The 22,161-nt window shown below is 38.1% G+C and overlaps 1 protein-coding gene across 1 annotated transcript in view; it reads left to right on the top strand.

The window, feature by feature from the left end:
• Window positions 1-21,975, top strand: part of LOC114557369 (lysophosphatidylcholine acyltransferase 1) — a 48,685-nt gene extending 26,710 nt beyond the window's left edge. The window contains exons 4-15 of the mRNA XM_028580800.1: window positions 1,841-1,953; window positions 2,491-2,551; window positions 3,085-3,143; window positions 6,699-6,718; window positions 7,209-7,241; window positions 7,681-7,735; window positions 8,123-8,205; window positions 9,826-9,951; window positions 10,689-10,842; window positions 11,359-11,457; window positions 13,727-13,868; window positions 17,825-21,975. Coding sequence (XP_028436601.1) covers window positions 1,841-1,953; window positions 2,491-2,551; window positions 3,085-3,143; window positions 6,699-6,718; window positions 7,209-7,241; window positions 7,681-7,735; window positions 8,123-8,205; window positions 9,826-9,951; window positions 10,689-10,842; window positions 11,359-11,457; window positions 13,727-13,868; window positions 17,825-18,057 — 1,178 coding nt within the window. The 3' untranslated portion in view covers window positions 18,058-21,975. The remainder of the gene's footprint in view (window positions 1-1,840; window positions 1,954-2,490; window positions 2,552-3,084; window positions 3,144-6,698; window positions 6,719-7,208; window positions 7,242-7,680; window positions 7,736-8,122; window positions 8,206-9,825; window positions 9,952-10,688; window positions 10,843-11,358; window positions 11,458-13,726; window positions 13,869-17,824) is intronic.
• The last annotated feature ends 186 nt before the right edge of the window (window positions 21,976-22,161 follow it).

The following is a 22,161-nucleotide window of genomic DNA, read 5'->3' as shown; positions in this document are numbered from 1 at the left end:
CTCGGCTGTAACCCCCACACGGGGACAGTGGAACATCTGAGATCCCTGTCCAGAAGAGCGCAGTCCTAGGAAAAGTTAAGATACTGCGCAGAACCCTCTGGCTCCCAGGCCTCTGGTAGAGGCCCCAAGCTTGAAGGAAGTGAGATACTTATTTTCATACAATCAAGTATCAAAAACTGAGGAGGACATGCTGTTGGATGCTGTTCTCTCCTACTCTTTCTTCAATGCCTAACAAATCTATCTATTTCCCTCCCTGACTCTGTCTTTATGATTGAGCAGCACTAGTTGAAGCCTGAAAATATTGTAAACCAATTGATAACCTAACCAATTACACTAGTCGGACTGTTCAGCTCTGTTTCAGAGTCGGGTGGGGACTCCAACATTAACACGCTGACAACATTGTATTCAGAATATAAAATATTTTTCATAGCACTTTTTAATGTGTGATTGTGTAAAGGTGTTCGCGAGATACCAACCTTTCGTGAACTTGTGAATTTCACCAGCCGTGTGTGTGTGTGTGTGTGTGTGTGTGTGTGTGTGTGTGTGTGTGTGTGTGTGTGTGTGTGTGTGTGTGTGTGTGTGTGTGTGTGTGTGTGTGTGTGTGTGTGTGTGTGTGTGTGTGTGTGTGTGTGTGTGTGTGTGTGTGTGTGTGTGTGTGTGTTGCAAGTGACAATGAGACGGAGGAGAGCAGGGAAAGGAAATGGCAGCTGAACAAATAAGCTGTGTGTTTTTAAATAGCGTTAATGTGCGGTGGCAGGTGTTGATAGTGCGGTCCACCGCCACAAATTTGTCTATGTGTGGGAAACACTGCTCCTTTGCTGCTATTTATGTTTTGCTGTGTCACTTGGATATCTTAAATCACCCAGTCTGCCCCCGAGACCCTGACCGGATTGTCAACATTGTAGCTGAAACTACCTTGTTCCTAGCCTGTAATCAGGCTAGGAACCTTCTTTTGCATTTGTGATCCACATGTAAGACTCATCTGACTTATGCAACAAGTATTGAGGAACACATGATCCTGTGTTAAGTGCAGAAGATACAGCAGCTATATAAAAGTTTTAGACAGACTTTATTTCCAGAATTAAATGATTGTTAGCAAGCCCTATAAACCCAATATTTCATGATATATGCTTTAGTTTGACGCTATCCTATACAATGTTCATAATGAAATGTTGCTTGGAATGTCACCTTTTGCTTTTCCACTATTCAATAGTATTAAATAGATTGTTATAAGAAAACTGATAAGTAAACCTTTGTGGCTAATGTTTTGCCCTCATCAACAGTGGTTTCTGGAATCTACAGTTTCTAGTAAACAGGCATTGCATGCAACTGTGCTTTACAGATGAATGAATGCCACATAAACACAGGAATGTTTCAGTACAACCACATTCTTTCACTCTTCACCACTGTGCAGCTCTGTTGCCGAGGAATTTGGATTGAAGTGCTTTGTTTAAGGACACCATTAGAGTGGTGGTTGATGTAAAGAGGAGCGAGGCTCTCTTTCCTTTCTGGCTTTTCTTAGCCGGTACAGTGAAGTGTTTGTGCTACTGAATCAGATGGTTTTAAAGTCATGATCATGCAACAAGATCTACTGTTTGAGACAATACAGACATACCCTGTATTACCAGGTGAAGTGAAAAGTTCCAACTGAGTTCTTGCAAATTCCAGTTAGAACCAGTAGTCAGTTCGCCCCTCTCCCTCCACTAATAAACCACTAAATAGAGTAGATACAGACGATGCAGAGACGCTTTAGTTGCTTGGATGTCAAAAGAAATCAAAATAAAACAAAATTGTATTCATTGACATTTTCTCTACTCTGTGTCTGCTTTCTTGCTTCTAGCTTTGATTAAGTACATCAGGCCAGTGTTTGTGTCACGGTCAGACCAGGACTCCAGAAAGAAGACTGTGGAGGAGATCAAACGCAGAGCTCACTCTGGAGGGGAATGGCCTCAGGTAAATGGATGGAAATTTGTCTGCACAGTTGTGTATTTTCAGTTCTGGGCACACGTTCCCATAACGGGACCTGATTTTAAAATCAACAGACTTTAACGAATGTAGGACAACAAAATCATGCAACCGTTATCCATTTAACTATGATTTACTGACATTTTGAATCCATGTCAGTTTTAAAAACGAATGCATTATGGTTTCTAGTGAAAACCCATTTTATCTGTACAAAACACCCCTAAGGTTACAACTGTAACCCCGGTACTCTGATGGCATGATTGAGGTATGTGGGGCATCCTCATAGTAAGAAGAATTGAGAGAATGCTTGAAAAAGACCTAGACATCCCTGAAAAGGACAAAGCTACAGATAAATGGACATTTTACCACTAAAATCCAGCGTTGCAGACATTGTTACGACTAACTGCACATCTGACTTATAGCAACTTGCAATATAATGCAAGCTAATTTACATATTTCTGCCTTGTACTATTCTGTTTAGGATATGACCACTGTTTTTGTAATTTGTTTCCTTTTTCATTACAGATAATGATTTTTCCAGAGGGAACATGCACTAATAGATCCTGCCTAATCACCTTCAAGCCAGGTAAAGCTCTCCCATCATCATACTTCTTATGCTGGCAGCTTGCTGGCATGCACTGATATTTCATACTCAACCTAGTGGGCATTTTGACTTATTTAAATTAAATGTAGCTTTAAGTGTGATGTGTGGTCTTAATTGTTGTGGAATAAGAACTGGAATCAGTGTCGACATTCAACATTCCCAAGGTTTGAGTTAGGATATGAAAGTTTAAATCTAAGTTTAACCTGACATTTACCTTTTTGACTGATTTTTCTGTCACATTTGTGATATTCAAATAACACATAGGTATGATATAGGCTGGGCGATTGGCTGCATCTATGGCTCATGGACTTTATTTGGCAGATGTTTGAATTCCCAAATAAGTGCATTTACATTTCTGCATTGGTTTGGTGTTTTTTACCGTACAATTTCTTTTTCAGTGCACTTTGTCAAACATGCACTATTCTAATGAGTGTGCTCTTGTTCTTAACCCAATTTATTGTGTATGCAGATATGTCAAATTTAAATAAACCTTTTGTCTTTTTTTACTCTTGCAGGGGCCTTCATCCCAGCTGTACCAGTGCAGCCTGTGGTGATTCATTACCCCAATAAACTAGTAAGATTGTTTATGGATATGCCATTTCTTTTTAGAAAATCTCAATCACATATTTGTTTTACACAATTAAATAATAACTGTTGATATTGAAACTTTGTCAAACAGGTAGGGGATAGATTGTGAGTGACATCCCACATATCGACTTATTCATATCTTAACTGTGTGATCAAGTGCAAACATTGATTAATCAGTGGCCCCACACCTGCTCACTGATCCCGGTCAACAATCGTATAGTCTTTTCTTACTTTAATTTAAGCAGATTGTAGCCTATAATATAAACTAAACACATAAGAGTACTAAGAGTATGTATTTTAAACATTAAATTACATAAAGGGCCTGCAGTACTAAAATGTTAGTGCTCTGTGTTCTGGAATCATTTCCATGGGCCATATTGTGTGCGTCTGTATGTGTACCATGCATGTCCTGTAGCCTGCTTGGCCACTTACCAGAGTCTCACTCAGTGGTAGGTAAAGATCTTGCCGGTCACATGGTAGGAAGAAAGATATTGCAGGTAAATATAGTATCCATGAAGGAGAAAATATTCCGAATATATAGAAAGATTTGCAAACTGAGCTGAATCCTATGGTACTGTGAGATCCTCCTTCAGTCAACACTTGGTGTTTTGGTAATATGGAAGATATTGTTTATATACAGTATATAGGGGTAGCATGCATATTTACAGTCTCTCCAGGAAGGTATTCATAATGTTGCTTTCGGTTGTTCACATGAGAAGTGACAGAATTGGTTTTAAAAAAAAAAAATAAGAGCTACAGAGAAGTTTAAACTTTCTCAGCTTCACACAGCTCCCCGATCACAGCGTGATTTTGGTGTGAATGTTTTAGAAAGTTGTAGCACATTTTCGGACACAAGCAGTGGCTATTGCTAAATAGGCTGAATCTAAATTTGAAAACTAAAATAAGTGCCTAAATATTTCTGTGTCAACAATTATGGTTTAAAATACAAATCAATTAAGGTTCTCTACTCAAAATACTGAAAAAAAGAGGGCTGGGATTGCTTCCATGTGGCTCACACAGACCGTTCCCCAACTCGTCAAAGTGACACGCTTTGTCACGTCCCTCGGCATCTGATACCGACGCACAAGGCACTTAACAGGCACTAACATTAATGCGCGGCCGGACCGGCTATGAAAACAAAGTACAGAGCTGAGATTACAACACACTGAGGCAGTGTGACTTCATTCTCTGCTCAGGATTACTTCACTTCACATATCTTTACACAGCAAATATTAGTTTACTGCTGTATTAATGTTCTTAATGTCAAGTACAGCCTCTTTAATCTTTAAAAGCACATTCAGTGCCATCAGAAGTCACACTAGAACTGGCTATGTGGTGCTTTGTTAACTGATAGCCTGTGCCTGCTCACCTGCAATGCTCCACCGCAGCAGTCCACAGGTAGCGCATGGGTATGTAAAGGCTTTGTAATCCATTCAAGTATATGTAGGTGCAACAGGCTGTGGGCATATGGGACTCATGTGGCCACAGCAGCAATTTTGAGTCACTATTATTTTTTTATTCATGAAGCATTTGCATGATTCATTATTCAAATTGACTTCCCATTGTGGTTAAAACAAACCACTGCAATAGTTATGTACAAATAAATATTTTATTGAGAAAGCATGAGTTTGCCTTGTTTAAGTTCTGGATGCACAGATAAGCCTGAGTATCTCAACTAAACTCATTTGTGCAGAATAATGAAACCTTGATTCAGTAGACACCTACTGGCAGGCCAAAGAGGCTGATTCAGTTGAAGTCGTTTGTCGGGTTATGAGAAGAATTCAGTGAAGCATTCAAAGCCACTTTCTGATAGCCTCACTGGGAATGTGGCTAATCACGATATGACTCAGAAGGCAAGTACAAGGCATTGCTCGGGCTTGTTAGTGAGGCTGTGGAAAACCAACTGAGGACATTGTGAGATGGAATTGTTTGAGAATCTTATAACTCCAGCAAACCTACACGGTGCTCAGATGTTCTGCAATACTTGAGGTCAGTTGTAGAAATCACAAATGTAGTTGCAAAACATGAATGGTGCCAGTCCTGAAACTGTGGTCAGGCTATTGAAATCAGTGGAGTCACATGATTGACACATACCTTAAGTATAAACTTTTTTTTTTTTGCCAATTCACTGTGTTTGCATGCACTATAGTAACTCCAGTATTCCCACTTTTTGCAGTAACCTAATTTTAGAAATGAACGTTTTCTAACCCAGTTTACCTAAGTACTTAGCCATGTCAACCCGTAGCTGAGATTTTAAAGGATCACATTTGTATTTAAAATAACACAAACATTTAGATATCCTTAGAAATTTTTAGAAGGTGGCTGAGGAATTTTGTTAATCAAATGTGATTATTAAAGAAGTGTTTTTGAGTCTTTCAGACCAAATGTGAATAATTTGTCCATATAAATCACATCAATTCAAATATTCAAACCCAAATTTATCGCTATAAGCCTATTAACATCAAATCCGTATTTTGCAGTGCAGGTTTTCTCTTACTGTGAATTTTGGATGCCAATACAAACAAGCCAACCAATAAAATAAAGACTTTAGCACACAATCAGTAGATTTTCTCGGATGTCAATGTCATAATTCTGTTCATACCGTCACACAGCAATATGGATATTGACTGATTGATCCTTTGGGCTCGCAAAATAAAAAGATAACGAGAACAAACAAAGACAACATCTGGGGAAGTATAGCAGTTGAATTTGCTTGTGATGGTGATAGCCTATAAAGGCGTTTCTTGTCAAGGTAACATATAGAGTACCATTTGCTTCCAAGTGCATTAGTTGACGTTATGCTACGGACATTATACTTTTATAAATTGAATGTTGTCGTGTGAAAGGTATACTACAAAACCTGGCCATATAGATAAACAATAGTGTTACATCTATTATGTATCTATGCTACCGGCAAATGGAAGGTTTTATAAGCTGATCATTCTAAACTGGCCATTAAGACTTATATCACATATAAGATATGTATGTATGTATACTGTATATGATAAACACATTCATTTGGAGCTTTGGTCCAGTCAAATGATGAAAACCAGTGCTGTGAAACTCAGCATCTACACTGGAAACAATAACATGTTTTATTGGCGCCACCCATAGGAAATGCGACCACATTGTAACTTTTCTACACAGTCTAGCGCACAAGCCTTTCCCTAGTTTGTAGAGTTGATCGCGTGACTGTGGGAACCTTCCATTGTTGGTGGAATGCACGGAACGCAAATATTTGTGTTGGCCTCGTTTGGCACTGAATATTCCGTGTTTTTGTTCAAGTTTTTTATGTTTGTGTGTAAATGGGTCTGAAAAGGCCTTCAAGACAGTACATGTGGATGGATTTCCTGCCTTAACCTGATTACACAGTAATCGGATTTTTGGTGTGCAAATAAGCATTAAAGGTTTAGGCAAGAACAACTGCAGAAAGGAAGTTAACAATTGGTCTAAAATGCATCCTGGAACTAGTCATTAGTTTTTCATTCTGTCTAATTATGTCTTTGCTTCATGTCCTTTTTTACAGGACTCAATTTTACAGGACTCAATCACATGGACATAGTTGCTGTTAATAAGTGGGGGGCCTGGATTTTGCAGGTTTGCCCACTTACAAAGAATGCAAAAACAAATTTTAATTTCTTCATTTCATTAATGGTATGCTTCAGTTTCTAGTTGCTGTTAATATATAAATCTGATACTTTTGAAAACCCCTTGGTGGGGTGTCCTGATCTGAGGAATCATCCCAAAACCACAAGGGGAACCAACTGAAACCTGGGAATTAAGTTACAAAAAGGGGACACCACAAACAGACTTTTTTTTTTTTTTTTAAACTAAAACACAATGCATGATTCTTGGATTACACACACTATTATGTATCATAGTAAAGGTTGTCATTGATTACATTCTGCGACTCAAATGCAGGCTACTATTTCGGAAATGAACATTGTGGTCTGAACCAGAATCTCTGCAGCGAGATCTCAAATAGACTGGACGCAGAGTAGTTACTGTATGGCTGGAGGAAAAAGACTGCTTTCATTATCTGTCTCTGTAGCGTCCTCCGAATACTAGGTCCTGTCTTGGTTTGGCAACCATGATTATGGTGGGTCTTTTGAATCCAGTTGGCTGTCTTCCCAGCTCAGCTGAGCAGAACAGAACTATACATTATTTGACTAAATCTCTAAAAGACACACACACTATATTACATGCACTTTTTGTGGCATTTTCTTTCAAACATGTCATAGAAACTTTAAAATAATACGACATTTAAAATACGTATTCATACCTAAATTGAGCTTTGATACATCTTGTTCTTAAATTATTGATTTATTTATCAATGATTTATTGTATTATGGAAAAGGCCTTATTGAAGTCAGCAAATTTCTGATAAAATAAGTGATGTGGTGCCTTTTAAAACGCACTGTATGTTTTTAGTGTTAAGTCATTTGCCACATGGACCCCAATCAAGGCTGTTTGTGTCTATAGCTATATTTTTTTATTGTTGTTAATACCATGTTATTATCCAGGTTTGAAATCTTGTGGCTGACACTCTGCCAGTTGCACAACGAGTTTGTGGTCGAGGTAAGAGTGCCATTATATCTCCATACTGCATGCACTGTATGAATGTCGCTGTAGATCATGCCCTGTTTACCTGTAATGATCACTGTGCTTGCAGTATTCCAAATTATTTAATGTGTGCTATGTGAAAGGAGGCAATCATTGATTCCATCACGTCCTTTATGTTTTGAAGATAATGCGTATGCAACAGTACGGATACTAAAGAATTTTCTCCTTTCTGTCTTTTATGAATTCTTTATTTCATGCAAGGGAATCATTTTTTTATTTATTTGTCCACAATAAATGGAATATGTTTTGTCTATACATACCTATAATAAAATGTCCACATAATAATACAATCTCTTGTTATGTCTGAGATTGTCTGAAATTAATATCTGTCTGTCTCTGCAGTTCCTTCCCATCTACACACCCTCAGAGGAAGAGAAAAGGAACCCTGCTCTCTATGCTATCAACGTGAGACGTGTCATGGCTAAGTAAGTTAAAATGTATTGTTTATAATTGTGGATATATACATAGCAGTTCATCCTTTTGAATGTACAAAAAAGCAAAGTTTAACCCAAAAAATGAGGTATCCAGTTATCACTCTCAGCAATTGTTATTCACATATAAACAACAAATGTAACATACATTTTGTCTGTCTCAGCAATTAGAAGGGACATAGAGCTATGGGAAAGCTCCTCACTTGCACAGACTATACACTTCTTTCACATAGGGCAACAAGCAAGGGGAGGCCTGTGTTTGCTTTTGGGTCAACATCTGGTTATGTGAGAAGGTTGGAACGAGGGGGTTGGGTATCGTTTTTTTTTTTTTTTTTTTTTTCGATTCCGGTGCTAAATCGATACTTTTAAAACGGTGCCGGTGCCTAAACAGTGCCTGAACCGGTACTTTTCAATAAAGTTAAAAAAAATAAGGGTAGTAAACAACAGTCGGTGACTTGTTTATTGCTAAGGCCATGGTCAAAATTAAAGATTTAATAATAATGTAATAACTATAACAATAACTTATTTCACCAGTAAATTGCTGTTGAACCCCAGATGGGAAAAGGGTATTTTACAATTACTATGAATGCACCACGAGGCTACCTGTTTTAAGTTAATCTGTGTTGTTTAATTCCGACAATGGCAGCTGCAAGTGAACGCACCGTCTGTGTTTTTTAATTTCGACAAACGGCAGCTGCGAGTGAACGCACCGTCTGTGTGGTTTAATTCCGACAACGGCAGCTGCGAGTGAACGCACCGTCTGTGTTGTTTAATTCCGACAACGGCAGCTGCGAGTGAACGCACCGTCTGTGTTGTTTAATTCCGACAACGGCAGCTGCGAGTGAACGCACCGTCTGTGTTGTTTAATTCCGACCATATAAACATACTGTATATCTATGAATTGCGACAACAGCAGCTGCTGCGCTGCAGTGCAGACTGTTACATCCCGCTGTTGAAGTCCTCCACAGTGAAATACAGTCACACTTTACACTGTTTAACGTTAGCTGTCAGCATTTTAACCGTGATTAATCCAGCTGCTAGCTAAAGGTAGGCTAACGTTACATGCTGTCAGGTGTAGTGTAAAGTTGAGCACCGAAATGAGGCACCGAAACATGCGTTCTTATTTGGTCTCGTTACTACCGTTTACGTCGGCACCGGTTCCCTATTGGCACCGAGTTTCGGTACCCAACCCTAGTTTTACACAGGTCCATCTCTCTGTAGCTTTGGTCTCAGACGGGTGACCGAGTTATAAAGACAGATCCACATTATTAACGGTTTCATTGTGGTTCAGTAAGAAAATATTAAAAATGTAAATAAAATTATTGTTTATTAAATATAAACATTTGAATTTTCTTCATGGTTTCCTCTGCATGAGTATTAATCATGTGTAAGCTCTGAAGTGTCATCCTGCATTGGTATGACACCTGAATTCTGTACCATCCAACATTGCTATTCATGTAAACCATCCACAAAAAAAAAAAAAACTATACACATTGTTCTTGAAATCAAAGTAGCCATATCGACTAGTGCATTGGCCTTTTATGAGCCTTCAACAACGTTTGTATTGATTTGCAAATACTGATGTTCCGTCATTCTCGTCTGTGCCGTGTTCAGAGCCCTGGGGGTACCCATCACAGACTATTCATTTGAAGACTGCCAGCTGGCCATGGCAGAAGGCCAGCTGAGACTGCCAGTCGACACCTGTCTGCTGGAGTTTGCCAAGCTTGTCAGGAGACTGGGGTGAGTCACTGAAACCTTCCAATGCAATACTCCATCAAAGAGAACCAAGTAAGGGGCAAATGTGTGAGACAGGGGCAAAATATTCACCTAACGCACCAGGGACCCAGATTAAAATTCTGGCAGTGGTACCTTCAGCATGGTTTGCATTCCAGCAAACAAAACTGGTTGTGTGCACAGGTGGTGAAGGCAGTTTGGGATTGTGTCCTTGTCCCTGCGCTATTGACTTATATTGGTTGGTCATGTGCCTGCACAGTATGGGATCTGGAGGGGATAGTGTAATCTCCACACATGGTGTGGTTTCTTGGTGAAACTCCTCTCTGGCAGGTGAAAAGAAGCAACTGGCAGCACCATGTGTATTGGTGGAGGCACATTTGTCTACTCCTTCCCCGGTCCACCAGTTGGCAGTGACAAGGAACACTGACAGTGCAGGAAAGAGAAAAGGAGGAGCGGGATAGATAACCGGAGGAAAAAATGTAAATAGATTGGACAAAATACTGCAAATAATTCACAAGAATGCAGCCCATCAAACTACAGTTTAAAAATGTCAGAGGACTTGAAACAACTCCGTGGTGCAGTCTTAAAATAAATTGACACAGAAACTGTGTATCTGCTGTACTGACTGTATTGTTTTGATTCTATTTTTTTTTTTTTTTTGATTGTGGCTTTTCCACATTTCCTTGTTCACACTTTGGCCACGTTATTAATTAACATAAAGTTTATTCCCCTCGCTTTCCTAGGCTGAAACCCCAGAACACTGAGAAGGTTCTCCAGGATTATGGGAACAGAGCCAGAAAGCTGGAAGGTCAGAAGCTGGACTTGGACGGCTTTGCTCAGTGCCTCGATGTGCCAGTTTCAGAGATGCTGCGAGACATGTTTGCTCTTTTTGATGAGGTAAATACTGTGGTTTTTCCCTCATCCCTCAACCAAGATACAGTAGCTCTAAATTCTTCCTTAGTGGCCACTGGCTAAATTATTTACATTGTCTCTTTCTTCATTATGACTCCCATTATGTCATACTTGAATTCACTGCAAATATAGAACTGCAATACAATAATATAGTTGCAGTATGTAACTATAGATGTGATATGTATGTAGTAAGCTGTGTGCTTCAGTTTAGGGCATAATTGAGCTCCAAGCGTTCAGTTGACAAAATGCTTCCATAAAAAACACTGTTAAGGCTGGAGTCTGGATGCAATACCAGATGCATTTTTGAAACTAAGCACAGCACCTTGCTTTCCATTTGGGGTATACTACCCAAACAACCAGTAAAGGTTTTATTGCAGCAATGTGTTCATGACCTTAACAACAATCACACGCAGCTATTTTAGTGAAATAAATAAATAAGTAGTCTTGCTCATATACTCTGTCTTATCTTTCGTAACGCCTTGTTTTCTCTTGTTTTCCCAGCAAGAAGATAACTGCATGGATATCAGAGAATATGTGATAGCCTTATCTGTTGTATGCAGACCTGCCAAAACTCTGGAAACGATGAAATTGGCCTTCAAGGTATGTTGTGCTTTAAGCTTTTACACTTATCTAACCACCAGGCAGAATAGTTATCTGTGCTTGCTTAGGATCAGCATGACATTTGCTATGTTGAAATGCCACTTACTGTAGCTTGTATAGTCTTACGTATAACGGAGTCATCAAATAGTTACTGTATTGCATACTACTAATAATATTAATGTTTATTTAATACAGCACCTTTTACAGAACAACACAAATTGCTTCACAAGAGTAAAATTGTTAAGAAGTCCAAAAAACAGTAAAAGGACAATCATTAAAAAACACTAAAATTAAAATAGAAATTAAAATAAAAAATGTAAAATAAAACTAACTAAAAAAAAAAAAAAAAAAAAAGGCCAGTTTAAATAGTGGAGTCTTCAGCTGCTTTTTAAAAGCATCAACAGAGATCACAAAACGTATGAGAACAGGGAGGGCCTTCCAAAGTGTTGAAGCCACCACTTCAAAGGCACGGTCACCATTTGTTTTATGTCGAGCTTGACAGACAACCAATAAGCCAACCTGGTCAGAAGACCTAAGTGACCTACTGGTAATATAATACTGACACATTCTTCCCCCTCATGTTCATGCACAGATCTGCATTTCATAAGATCAGATGAAATGAAATGGTTTTGACTGCACGTGAACCAAATGGCTCGAGTTTGAGTCATCTTCATGTTGTCAATTGAATTGATTTTCACAATTCTGAAGTTGAGCAAATTATGTGAATTTAGCGCTCATGAAAAAGGGAACCCGCTTGAACATTTTCATTGGCTCCTAATCTGACACCCGTGTCAGAGAGGCATGCCTGAAACGAAATCAAAGAGATGACCCCTGCATTTTCTCAATGCATGACTCAACTGCTAGTTTCAAGTCTTGTTCAATACTTCATGATGTTCATTTTGGAAATTATGGTTCCATTTAGAGTAGAATAGACAATAAAGCAGGGTATGCTTTAGGGCGTGGCTACCTTGTGATTGACAAGTCACTACTAGTCCATCAGGATAGAGGCTTAGCAATGCATAGCCATGGCACTGTATACATTTAAATATCCTTGGTCCGTGTTTTCGTCTTACAACTTTGACCCTTTCACAGAGGGTTTTCAGTTCATTATAGTTAATTGTAACATTTTGGTCACCTTAAAAGGTATTGCTCAGTGGTCGGTTGTACTAAAAGACACTCTAAGGAGTCAGCTGTTCTTTTTTTCCCAGTAATGTTTTGCACGGTCTTTCGCTGTACGTTTTGTTGGTAAATGTGAGATGTTTGAGTTACACAAATGTCTCGTCTTCATATCACAAACAAGATGCAGATCAACCCGTTCTCACTCCCGCTTGGTCATTGGCTCTCAGAGTGCACGTGGGACTGCTGGGATTGGTTGAAGTCACGGGAAACTTCAGGTTATTCATCAAATTTGCGGAAAGTTGCAGTGATTGGTCAAAATTGCGAGTGGTTGGTTGAATTCACGTGAATTGGCGCGATTGCAACATCGCAAAATCCTGGATGGACTGGTTAACGTGAATTACAGATGCACCTTGCTAACCAAGCAGTCTAGCTAGCACTGCCATTAGCTGGGAATTTAAACCGCATTTACATCAAACACACTACTCAGTATAGTACCTTTTTGAACTGTACGTAACCAGTAGGGACATGTACCAAAACACCAGATCTGTTCTGCGTTTCCACCGCAGACAGTACTCTTAAATGTAGGCAGTAATCATTACTGGATGATAATAGCCATTTTTATTCCTCACTGCTCCATCCATGTCTCGCTGTATTTCCTCATCACCGATGATGCAGAGGAACGTCTGCATCATTTGCGGACTGCAGTGTTTCTAGAGCCTTGTTTCCACCAAGCAGTAAGGTTCAGTTCATTACAATTTACATTAGAATGGTTATTTTTGCATTTCCATTGTCACAAGGTTGTAGATGGTACCAGCATAGAACCACTTCATTTTGTCCTGTTTTTTTGTTACCTCTCTGTTAAGGTACCTAGCAATCTTCTAAAGTGTATGCGTATTAATGTGTAACGAACTGAACAAAACCGTACTGCTTAGTGGAAACGAGGCTTTAGTGCTTAGCTTAGCACTCCCCGGCTCCAGCCTCTTGTCCAAATATGGTCACATCTGACTCCAAAAAACACAAGATGGCGATGGCCAAAATGCCAAGCTTGTGGCTTTAAACAGTAGTCCACAAACCAATGGGTGACGTCAGAGTGGATACGTCCCCCTTCTTTTATACAGTCTATGATTTCTCCCCATTGTGTCTTCTCCAGATGTTTGAGGCAGAGGAGGACGGTGCCATCACAGAGATGGAGTTGGCAGTTATCCTGAAGACGGCTTTGGGAGTGACTCACCTCAATGTGTCACGTCTGTTTACCGCCATTGATTCTGAAAACACAGGAAAGATCACATTTGGTAAGAGACTGAATAAATCAGTGATTGACCGAAATATTTTTTTAAAGGAGACCTATCATGCTTTTCCTCGTTTGTTATATATATATATTTTCTCGCGCGTGTATGTATGTATGTATGTATATATGTATATATATATATATATATATATATATATATATATATATATATATATATATATATATATATATATATATATATATATATATATATATATATATAGCGCGTATATATGCACAGGAGTGTATAGTGTACAGGAGTGTATAGTGTACAGTATTTGATTTATTGGGATCTCCATTAGCTGGGGCCTTAGCCACAGCTATTCTTCCTGGAGTCCACACACAACTTGTGCAACTATACATTAACGTGCATCATTACAATAAAAACAACCACCAAAAAACAACATTCAATACATCATTGAAAGAAAAAACAACATCAATAATAACAACATTCAACACAACACAAGACAACACCAGACCTAATTTAAATTATTCACAGACCGTAGAGATAAGAGTATTACATTGTTCACTAATAATATGACCAATCAAATCAAATGCACACAGAAAACCCTCAATGATATTAACAGTATTCGTTAGGTATTATCCAATCCAGAGTTCTGCTCAGCTAGGAGATGTTCTTTAAGTAATAATTTAAATTGAAGTTTTCAATTTTCTTGAATGACATGACTAGGCATTGCATTCCAATTAATCATGGCTCTATATATTACAGTGTTTTTACCTTTGTTTGTTCTTACTTTAGGTAATGTGAATTTACCCTCCATAGCATGCCTTGTGCTATAGTCATGTTTATCAGAACTAAGACCAAGTTGCTGATACAACACCCTTGGCTGTTTAGTCAGTAAAATATTTCTGATAAAATTGAGCAACAAGGCAGTTAATCTGTTCCTTACAGTTAACCAGGATAAACAGCCATGCATTGCATCAACACTTGATCTGAGTGGGCGCCTCCGTAAACGGCGTGCTGCTTTATTCTGAGCAATTTGCAATTTCTTCATAATTGATATGGCAGCACCTGACCAAACCCCAGAACAATAGTCCAAATGGGATAGGACAATCGTTTTAATGACGTTTCCCATTACCTTTTTATTGAGAAAATTTGAACATCTCCTTATAACTGAGAGACCTCTACCCATTTTTTTCACCACCCCATGAATTTGTTGAGACCAGGATAATTTACTATCTACTATAACCCCAAGAAGCTTAGTCCTTTGTACCTGTTCAACTGCCTTGCCTTCAACACATAAATTTAATTTAGGTTCACTAAACTGCTTTTTTTGTCCCAAATACAATGCTTGTAGTGTTAGATACATTAGGAACTAATTGATTATTTGTTACCCATTCTAATGCTGACTGCAATTCCTCATTCAAGACACTAGTAAGCCCTTCAGCTGTAGATGCTGCCATATATATTGTTGAATCGTCAGCATACATTGCCATTTTTGCCTTTTATTAAGGTTAAAGGTAATTCATTAGTAAATATAGAATAGAGTAATGGCCCCAAACAGCTTCCTTGTGGGATTCCACAGCTCACTGATTTTATCTCTGAAAAACTCCCATTAAAGTACACAGTCTGTGTCTTATTTGCTGAATAGCTTTCTAGCCAAAGTATTGCGCTTGAATCGAAACCATAACATTTACATTTTTTTAATAACAAATTGTGATCAATTATATCAGAAGCCGCAGTGAAATCCAACAGCAGAGCCCCCACTAACTTCTCATTTTCTATCTCTCTGTGCCAATCATCTGACATTTGAGTAAGGGCTGTACCTGTTGAATATCCCACTCTGTACGCATGTTGATAATCTGTGTATAAATCATTTACTGAAAAATAACATTGTATTTGTTCATAAGCAATTTTCTCCATGATCTTACTTAAAGCCGGCAACAGGCTAATTGGTCGACTGTTTGGGCCACTAAATGGTAGAGTTGCATTCTTCGGTAAAGGAATTATTTTAGCAGTTTTCCATGGTGTTGGAACGATTTTTTTTTTCTAAACTCCTATTCAACACATGGCTAACTGGAATAGCAATGAAATTTGCCACCAATTTCAAAAGTTTTATATCCATATTATCCACACCTGATGATTTGTCTTTACCACTAAGAAGCAACTTTTCCACATATTTTACATCCACTTTAGTAAATTCAAAAGTACATTTTTTTTCCTGTCATAATTTGATCTCTAATCAAGGTATATGATCGTATGTTAGATGTTTGGCACATTTTCTCCTTCAGTTTTTGCACTTTGTTGTTAAAATAGTTATTGAGGTGATTAGCAATATCCACAGGCTTGGTAAGAAATTGTCCGTCTGATTCAAGAAATGATGGACTAGATTTAAATTTACTGCCCATCATCTCAAGAATATTCCACATTTTCTTCCTATCATGCTTTGCATTCCCAATTGCATTTTCATAATACATTTTTTTTTCTTTTTATTTAACGTAGTTACATAATTTCTTAGCTTGCGGTAAACTTGCCAATCCGATTCATAATTAGTTATTTGACATTTTCTTTGCTTGATCTCTCTGTGCCATACAATCCTTCAATTCCTCATCAATCCAAGAAGATCTCACATTTCGAACAGTTCTCTTTCTCACAGGTGCATGCTTATCCACCATCTCTACAAACAACTTATTAAAAGCCTCAACAGCATCATCTAGATCATCCTTCCCCAACACATATTTCAAACATCTTCTATGAAATGGTTCTCATTGAAGTTTTTATATGCTCTCTTAATAATAATTTGTGGTCCCGCTTTTGGGACTTTTGTTTTCCTTACTACAGCCACTAGGTTGTGATCACTACATCCAATTGGCAAAGACATACCTTTGCTGCATTGTTCTGCTTGGTTAGTATATATGTGATCTATACAAGTTGCCGTTTTGGATCCATCCTTTTTTAAACATACTCGTGTTGGTTTAGTTATCACTTGTGTTAATCCACAGGCATCTGTGATAGTTTGAATCTTATTCTTAAGTGGACAATGTAAAGACTTCCAATCAATATTTAAATCTCCAGGGAGATATATCTCATTAACATGATCACATACTGCATCTATCATATCACACAATTTATCTAGATAATCAGAATTTGCATTAGGTGGTCTATAACAGCAGCCCACTAATAAAGGCTTCAAATGGGGGATATGAACTTGAATCCATAATGCTTCTATTTCTGCTGACATTAAGTCTATCCTTATTTTCACAGGCATATGTATGTGATTTAGAAATTACCGCCCCACATTTGTTTCGTGCGGCGGTAAAAAGTAATTCTGTCACTGTCATACCCCCCGGCTGCAATGACGTACGGTACAGACTAGGACACAGATGCAGATGACCCGGAAACGCTGGCCAATCAATGCAGATTGGGCTTTTTCGGGAGGGGTGGCTTAACCCTTGTGTGGTCCTTCGGGTCTTGGTGACCCAAAGGACAACACAAGGGTTAATACAGCACCTTAGTGCTTGTTTGTACAGCATTTTGGTCAGCTTAAACTGTTTAAATGTGCTCTAGAAATAAACTTTACTTACTTAATTACTTTACAAGAGACAGGGTTTAGAGATCAATTCTCAACAAAGTAAACAAAGTACGTAACTCTTGTTTTGTCCTTTGGGTCACTGGGACCCGAAGGACAACATAAGGGTTAAAGACACCTTTGCAGAGCATTTCAGACATAGGGTGAATACTGGTGCATCAGCCCTGGGCAGTATGAGAAAAATATGTCTAGTAGAGAATAAGCATCATAGTTTCCCTTTAATCAAATCTTTGTTTTGAACTTTGCTTGTATTTTGTCTACTTTCCTGGCTTTTTAACCCTCATGAGGGGCAGTAGATTCGACAACCAAGCCACTTCAGTTTTAGGTGCAGTGTGTGTCTGGCCATTTTTTTTGGCCTTTTGTCTCATGTTGCCTTTGTCTCTGGCGCCCTCCTATGGTCTTTCCACAGATAAGTTCAGATGCTTTGTGGAGCAGCACCCAGACTTTGCTGAGGAGTACCTGTACACAGAAAATGCAGGCCTCCACAGCAGCCCCTGCCACGGTCACCAAGCGAAGCCCAGCCTGTCTGCCCGGAACCTGCAAGGCACTGCCACCACCAAAACAGCTAACGGTATCTGCCCTGACTTCAGCCCCAAAGAACATGGCAGCACAATTGATGGACTCCTCAAGAAACACAACTAAAAGGGTTTAAAATGTAGTGGGAGAAAACTAACACCTCTCCTGGTGAGAGGGTGTTGGGTAGGGGGAAGAGGGTAGTTCATTACTTTTTAATTAGTAACTTGTTTGAACAGTAAGGGACTACATTTCAGTAACCACAACTACGAAAATTAAGAAGTTTACCTTATCCTTTTTTATTAGTATTGCCATGACATTACTGAGGTTAATGTCAGCCTGGTATCACTTTATTTTGTTATAAGTTTCCATTTTTTTTCTTTTTTTTTTCATAGCAAGGGTCGTCAAAATGCCAGAACAATGGCTGTTTCAGACACACTGCTTGAATACTTGAAGGGCAAGCACTTAAAATTAAAAACAAATCATGGGTCAAAATAAAAAAAATGTCATAGTGCTAACTGCATGTTTTTAACATGAGGGAAGCAAGAAAAAGACAAGCCCTGGACAACAAAGTTAAACCATTTTAAGTAAAATCAGTGTTGGATTCTCTTATTTGTAACTTGTATCTGTTTCCTCTCTTTAATGGTAGCTGCCTTTTTTAACTGAAAGTGCAGAATGCATGGGCTCATGTTGTTTTGAGCAGTATTGGATTATTTATCTAAAGAAGGGAGGCCTGAGGGTACCAGTGACAATTGTGTGACTACTTGAAGTGTTGAGCTACAGGAGCCACATTTGAGGTGAACTCGGGTCTCGGTGATATGACGGTCATAATTGTTATGAGCCTCTTACATATACAGTGATTTATATATGATTTAGCTCAGGGTTCAGTGACAAAAATGAAAAATGTAACTTGTATGATGTCATCGTTTTTGACGCTCACTGGGTTTTGTGCATGTCTTTCTTTCTTACAACATCAGTAATCTTCTGGCCAGTCATTCCTCATTCACATTGACTTCACAGATTTATTTCAGGTTGACACATTCAAGTGTCTTTTTATTTATTGTTGAAATTACGCAACGTGGACCAAAAATGCATTCAGTGATTTTAATGTCACCTGTCATGTTTGAACTGTGCTTTTCAGTCAGTGGTGGCATAGGTGGCTTTGTTGGTTATTCTAAAGGCAAGGTCATACGACTTCCCTTTCTGTCTTACACTGATTCATTTTTATTAATTCCTACCATTTTCACAGCATATCCTCAGTCCACCTGAAACTCCAAACTGTTCAGTTGTTTAAATATGTCATATTCAAATATTGGACCCTTAGTCACGTCATGTTTTAAAAGAGCTCCAAGCTCCTTTGCATCCAATCACATTCAAGGGACCTTTTGGAATTGGAAAATATTCACCTGTAATAATATTTATGCCTTGTTTGTTTTTCTAATGGTGGTCTAATTGGTGCAGGCACATTTGTCATTGAATGTGGTTTGAGTACTTCTTAGGGCACTGCCATGCAATGTGTTTATAATCACAAGCCAGTGGGCCTATGCTTTATTATTACTATTTAAGATAAGAAGAACAATTTATCTCAAATCGGGCAAATAGTATTTAGCGGTCTTTAAGTTATTAATATTTTAGGACAAAGTTAACCTGATTGCTACTGGAAATAAGGTTGTATTGCAATTCTCCCCTGACATTTTGTAATGAGTCCAGTATTCTACGTTTTTTAATTTAAGAAGTTCTGAAATTACAATCAACTTTTGGATGTATTGGCAAAAACTTTCACACACAATGATGCTCATTTCAATCATTTGCCAACAATTAATTGGCTGTGTTTCATCTATTTCGTCTATTGTAACACACAAAATACCCTTATACTTAAAAAGAAAACACAAAATGAAAATTGGATTATGCTGCACCTTCTCTCAAAATGTACATTGCTTTACATGTCATGTTACAGCACAATTAATTGTTAAAGGGAATACCTCTCCTGAGCAGGTGAAATGAAACACATTAGAAGCCAGTTGTACTTGGGATTGGTGCATTCATGGTTTAATTGTGTTGACTTTTTGTTTATCATATTTACAACTTAAGTGTTTTTTTTTTTTTTTTTTCTTTCTTCATTCTATAAGTTCATGATGTCAGTGAGCCTCACATTCCCATCCCATTCATGACCATGCATACTGTACTTGTATTCCCATTATGGTTTTAGGTGAAGCAATATTTCACATCTCTTAAGCCTTCTCAAGATATATGCTTTTGAAGAGTTCTGATATGTATTTTGAATATTCCAAATGCAGGACATTTTGTGAATTTTTGATATACGTATATGAATGATTTTTATTTTCACTGCCATGACAAAGATCTGTGATCTTCTCTCTTCTGCAGATTGTATTGATGGTGAAAAATGAGCCGCATTTTCGTTTTCCATTGTATAATACTGCAATTGTTTTGTGCTGTATTCCTCCTACACAGTGTACAGTTTTATTGTTGTTATATTATTACTATTATCGCTGAGTTGACTGCTTAGAAACAAAAATGCAGATTTCTTATGGAAGCAGATAGCCTTGAATCTATAGAATTTTTATGCTGAAAAAGAGAATGTTTAGACAATCTTGTCACGATCAGAAGCCGCTCAAAGCGCTGATCTCCAGTGGACGTTTTTCCCGAAGAAATCATGGTTTTCAAATGTACACTTTTTATCCTTTTTTGAACCCTCTCTCCATTTACTTTATGTTTAAGGCATGCAGGTTGAAATAAGCAAAATGTGAGTGTGCCAGTGTGTCAGGCCCTGAGGTAATGTCTGCCACCACATGACGGGCCGCATCGCACAAACTCTGGACTGTATACGCACACACAGTATAACCTAAATTAAATGTTAAATCACAATCTTTTAGTATTTCCCCCTTACTACTTTGTCCTTAAATTAAACGTGTGTGCTTGCACTTTAGATTATTTTCTTTAAAGAAATATCCCATTGCTGTAAAGCATGTTAAGTTTTTAGGTATTGTAGCTCAATCTTGATAATATGAATAGTTTTTGCATTCATATATTTGCTGCAATATTCTGAGCACAGAGGAAATTAGGGGTCACACATTAAAGGAAGCTGTTCCTTGTCCCACATTTGTTTTTGTACTGTAAGAAAGAGCTTGGTTAGTTTTAACATCTTAAACACTTTTTAGATCTACTTTTCTGCCTTGTCTCAGGATGGGGGATGTTTTGTAGCTTGAAACGACTTTGTAAACGTGTAGGACTTGCCAACAACGTACTAATTTGAATGACTAAAAATGCACCGTGGAATGGATAAGTATTAAATGTATTCCCAAGTGATGTGATTTTACAGCAGGTTGTTAATTATACAATTCACCCTGTATGTATGTATGTATGTATGTATGTATGTATGTATGTATGTATGTATGAGGGAAACGTACTGTTGTTGTACATAAGTAGGTAATCTGACTGTGAATTTCAACTGAAACAAAGCATTGATGTTCAAGACCTGACCATAATGAAATGTAATGAGCCACAGTAACCCCTCATGCATTTTTTTGTTTATTTTTAAACAAACATCCACACAATATTTACATTCAGAACAATTTGGCATTAGGGCTGTATGAAAATACTGGGTCCCTTCCTTTTCACAAGTGTGAAAAGAAAGGGACCCAGTATAGTATAGTTATTTTGTACTTGTTATCTATATGATAAAATGTAAACCTGCAAGAGATAAACTTGTATCTATGCTACTGCTGCCTGCTTACCACAGTCTGTCCAGCAGCGAGCCTAAGACGAAAGACTTATGTACTCTGACAGAGCGATGGTGTCTTTCTGATGGCTTTATTGTCTGTGGACCAAGAAACTGAAATCTCCATTTTCTCTGTAGCTTTACTTCCTGTCTTTTTCTATACTCAACAGGTTTTATTTTATTAATGCATTTTGATGATGGAAGAGTCATTACTGCAAGTCACTTTGAATTTGTCTGTTCAGGACTGCTATGATATAACTTGTTAATGTGACTCTTGGATTGAATTAAAAATTGAAATGTTAACACACTGTTGTTTCACTGTCACAGTGCTAATTGATCTGTGTTTGGTAGCATGATTTAGAGCTAGAAGGTGTTAATGTGAGGGTGTTGTATGAGGGGGGGGGTTAGCACAGCACTGCAAGAAAATGATTACATTCTGCTCAAATTTGAAATAGATTTTGTTTACAGCATGGTCAAAGTGTAATGTTAATGAA

The sequence above is a fragment of the Perca flavescens genome, chromosome 6, assembly GCF_004354835.1.
Source record: "Perca flavescens isolate YP-PL-M2 chromosome 6, PFLA_1.0, whole genome shotgun sequence".
NCBI lineage: Eukaryota > Metazoa > Chordata > Actinopteri > Perciformes > Percidae > Perca > Perca flavescens.
This window is presented reverse-complemented; position numbering and strand designations above follow the sequence as displayed.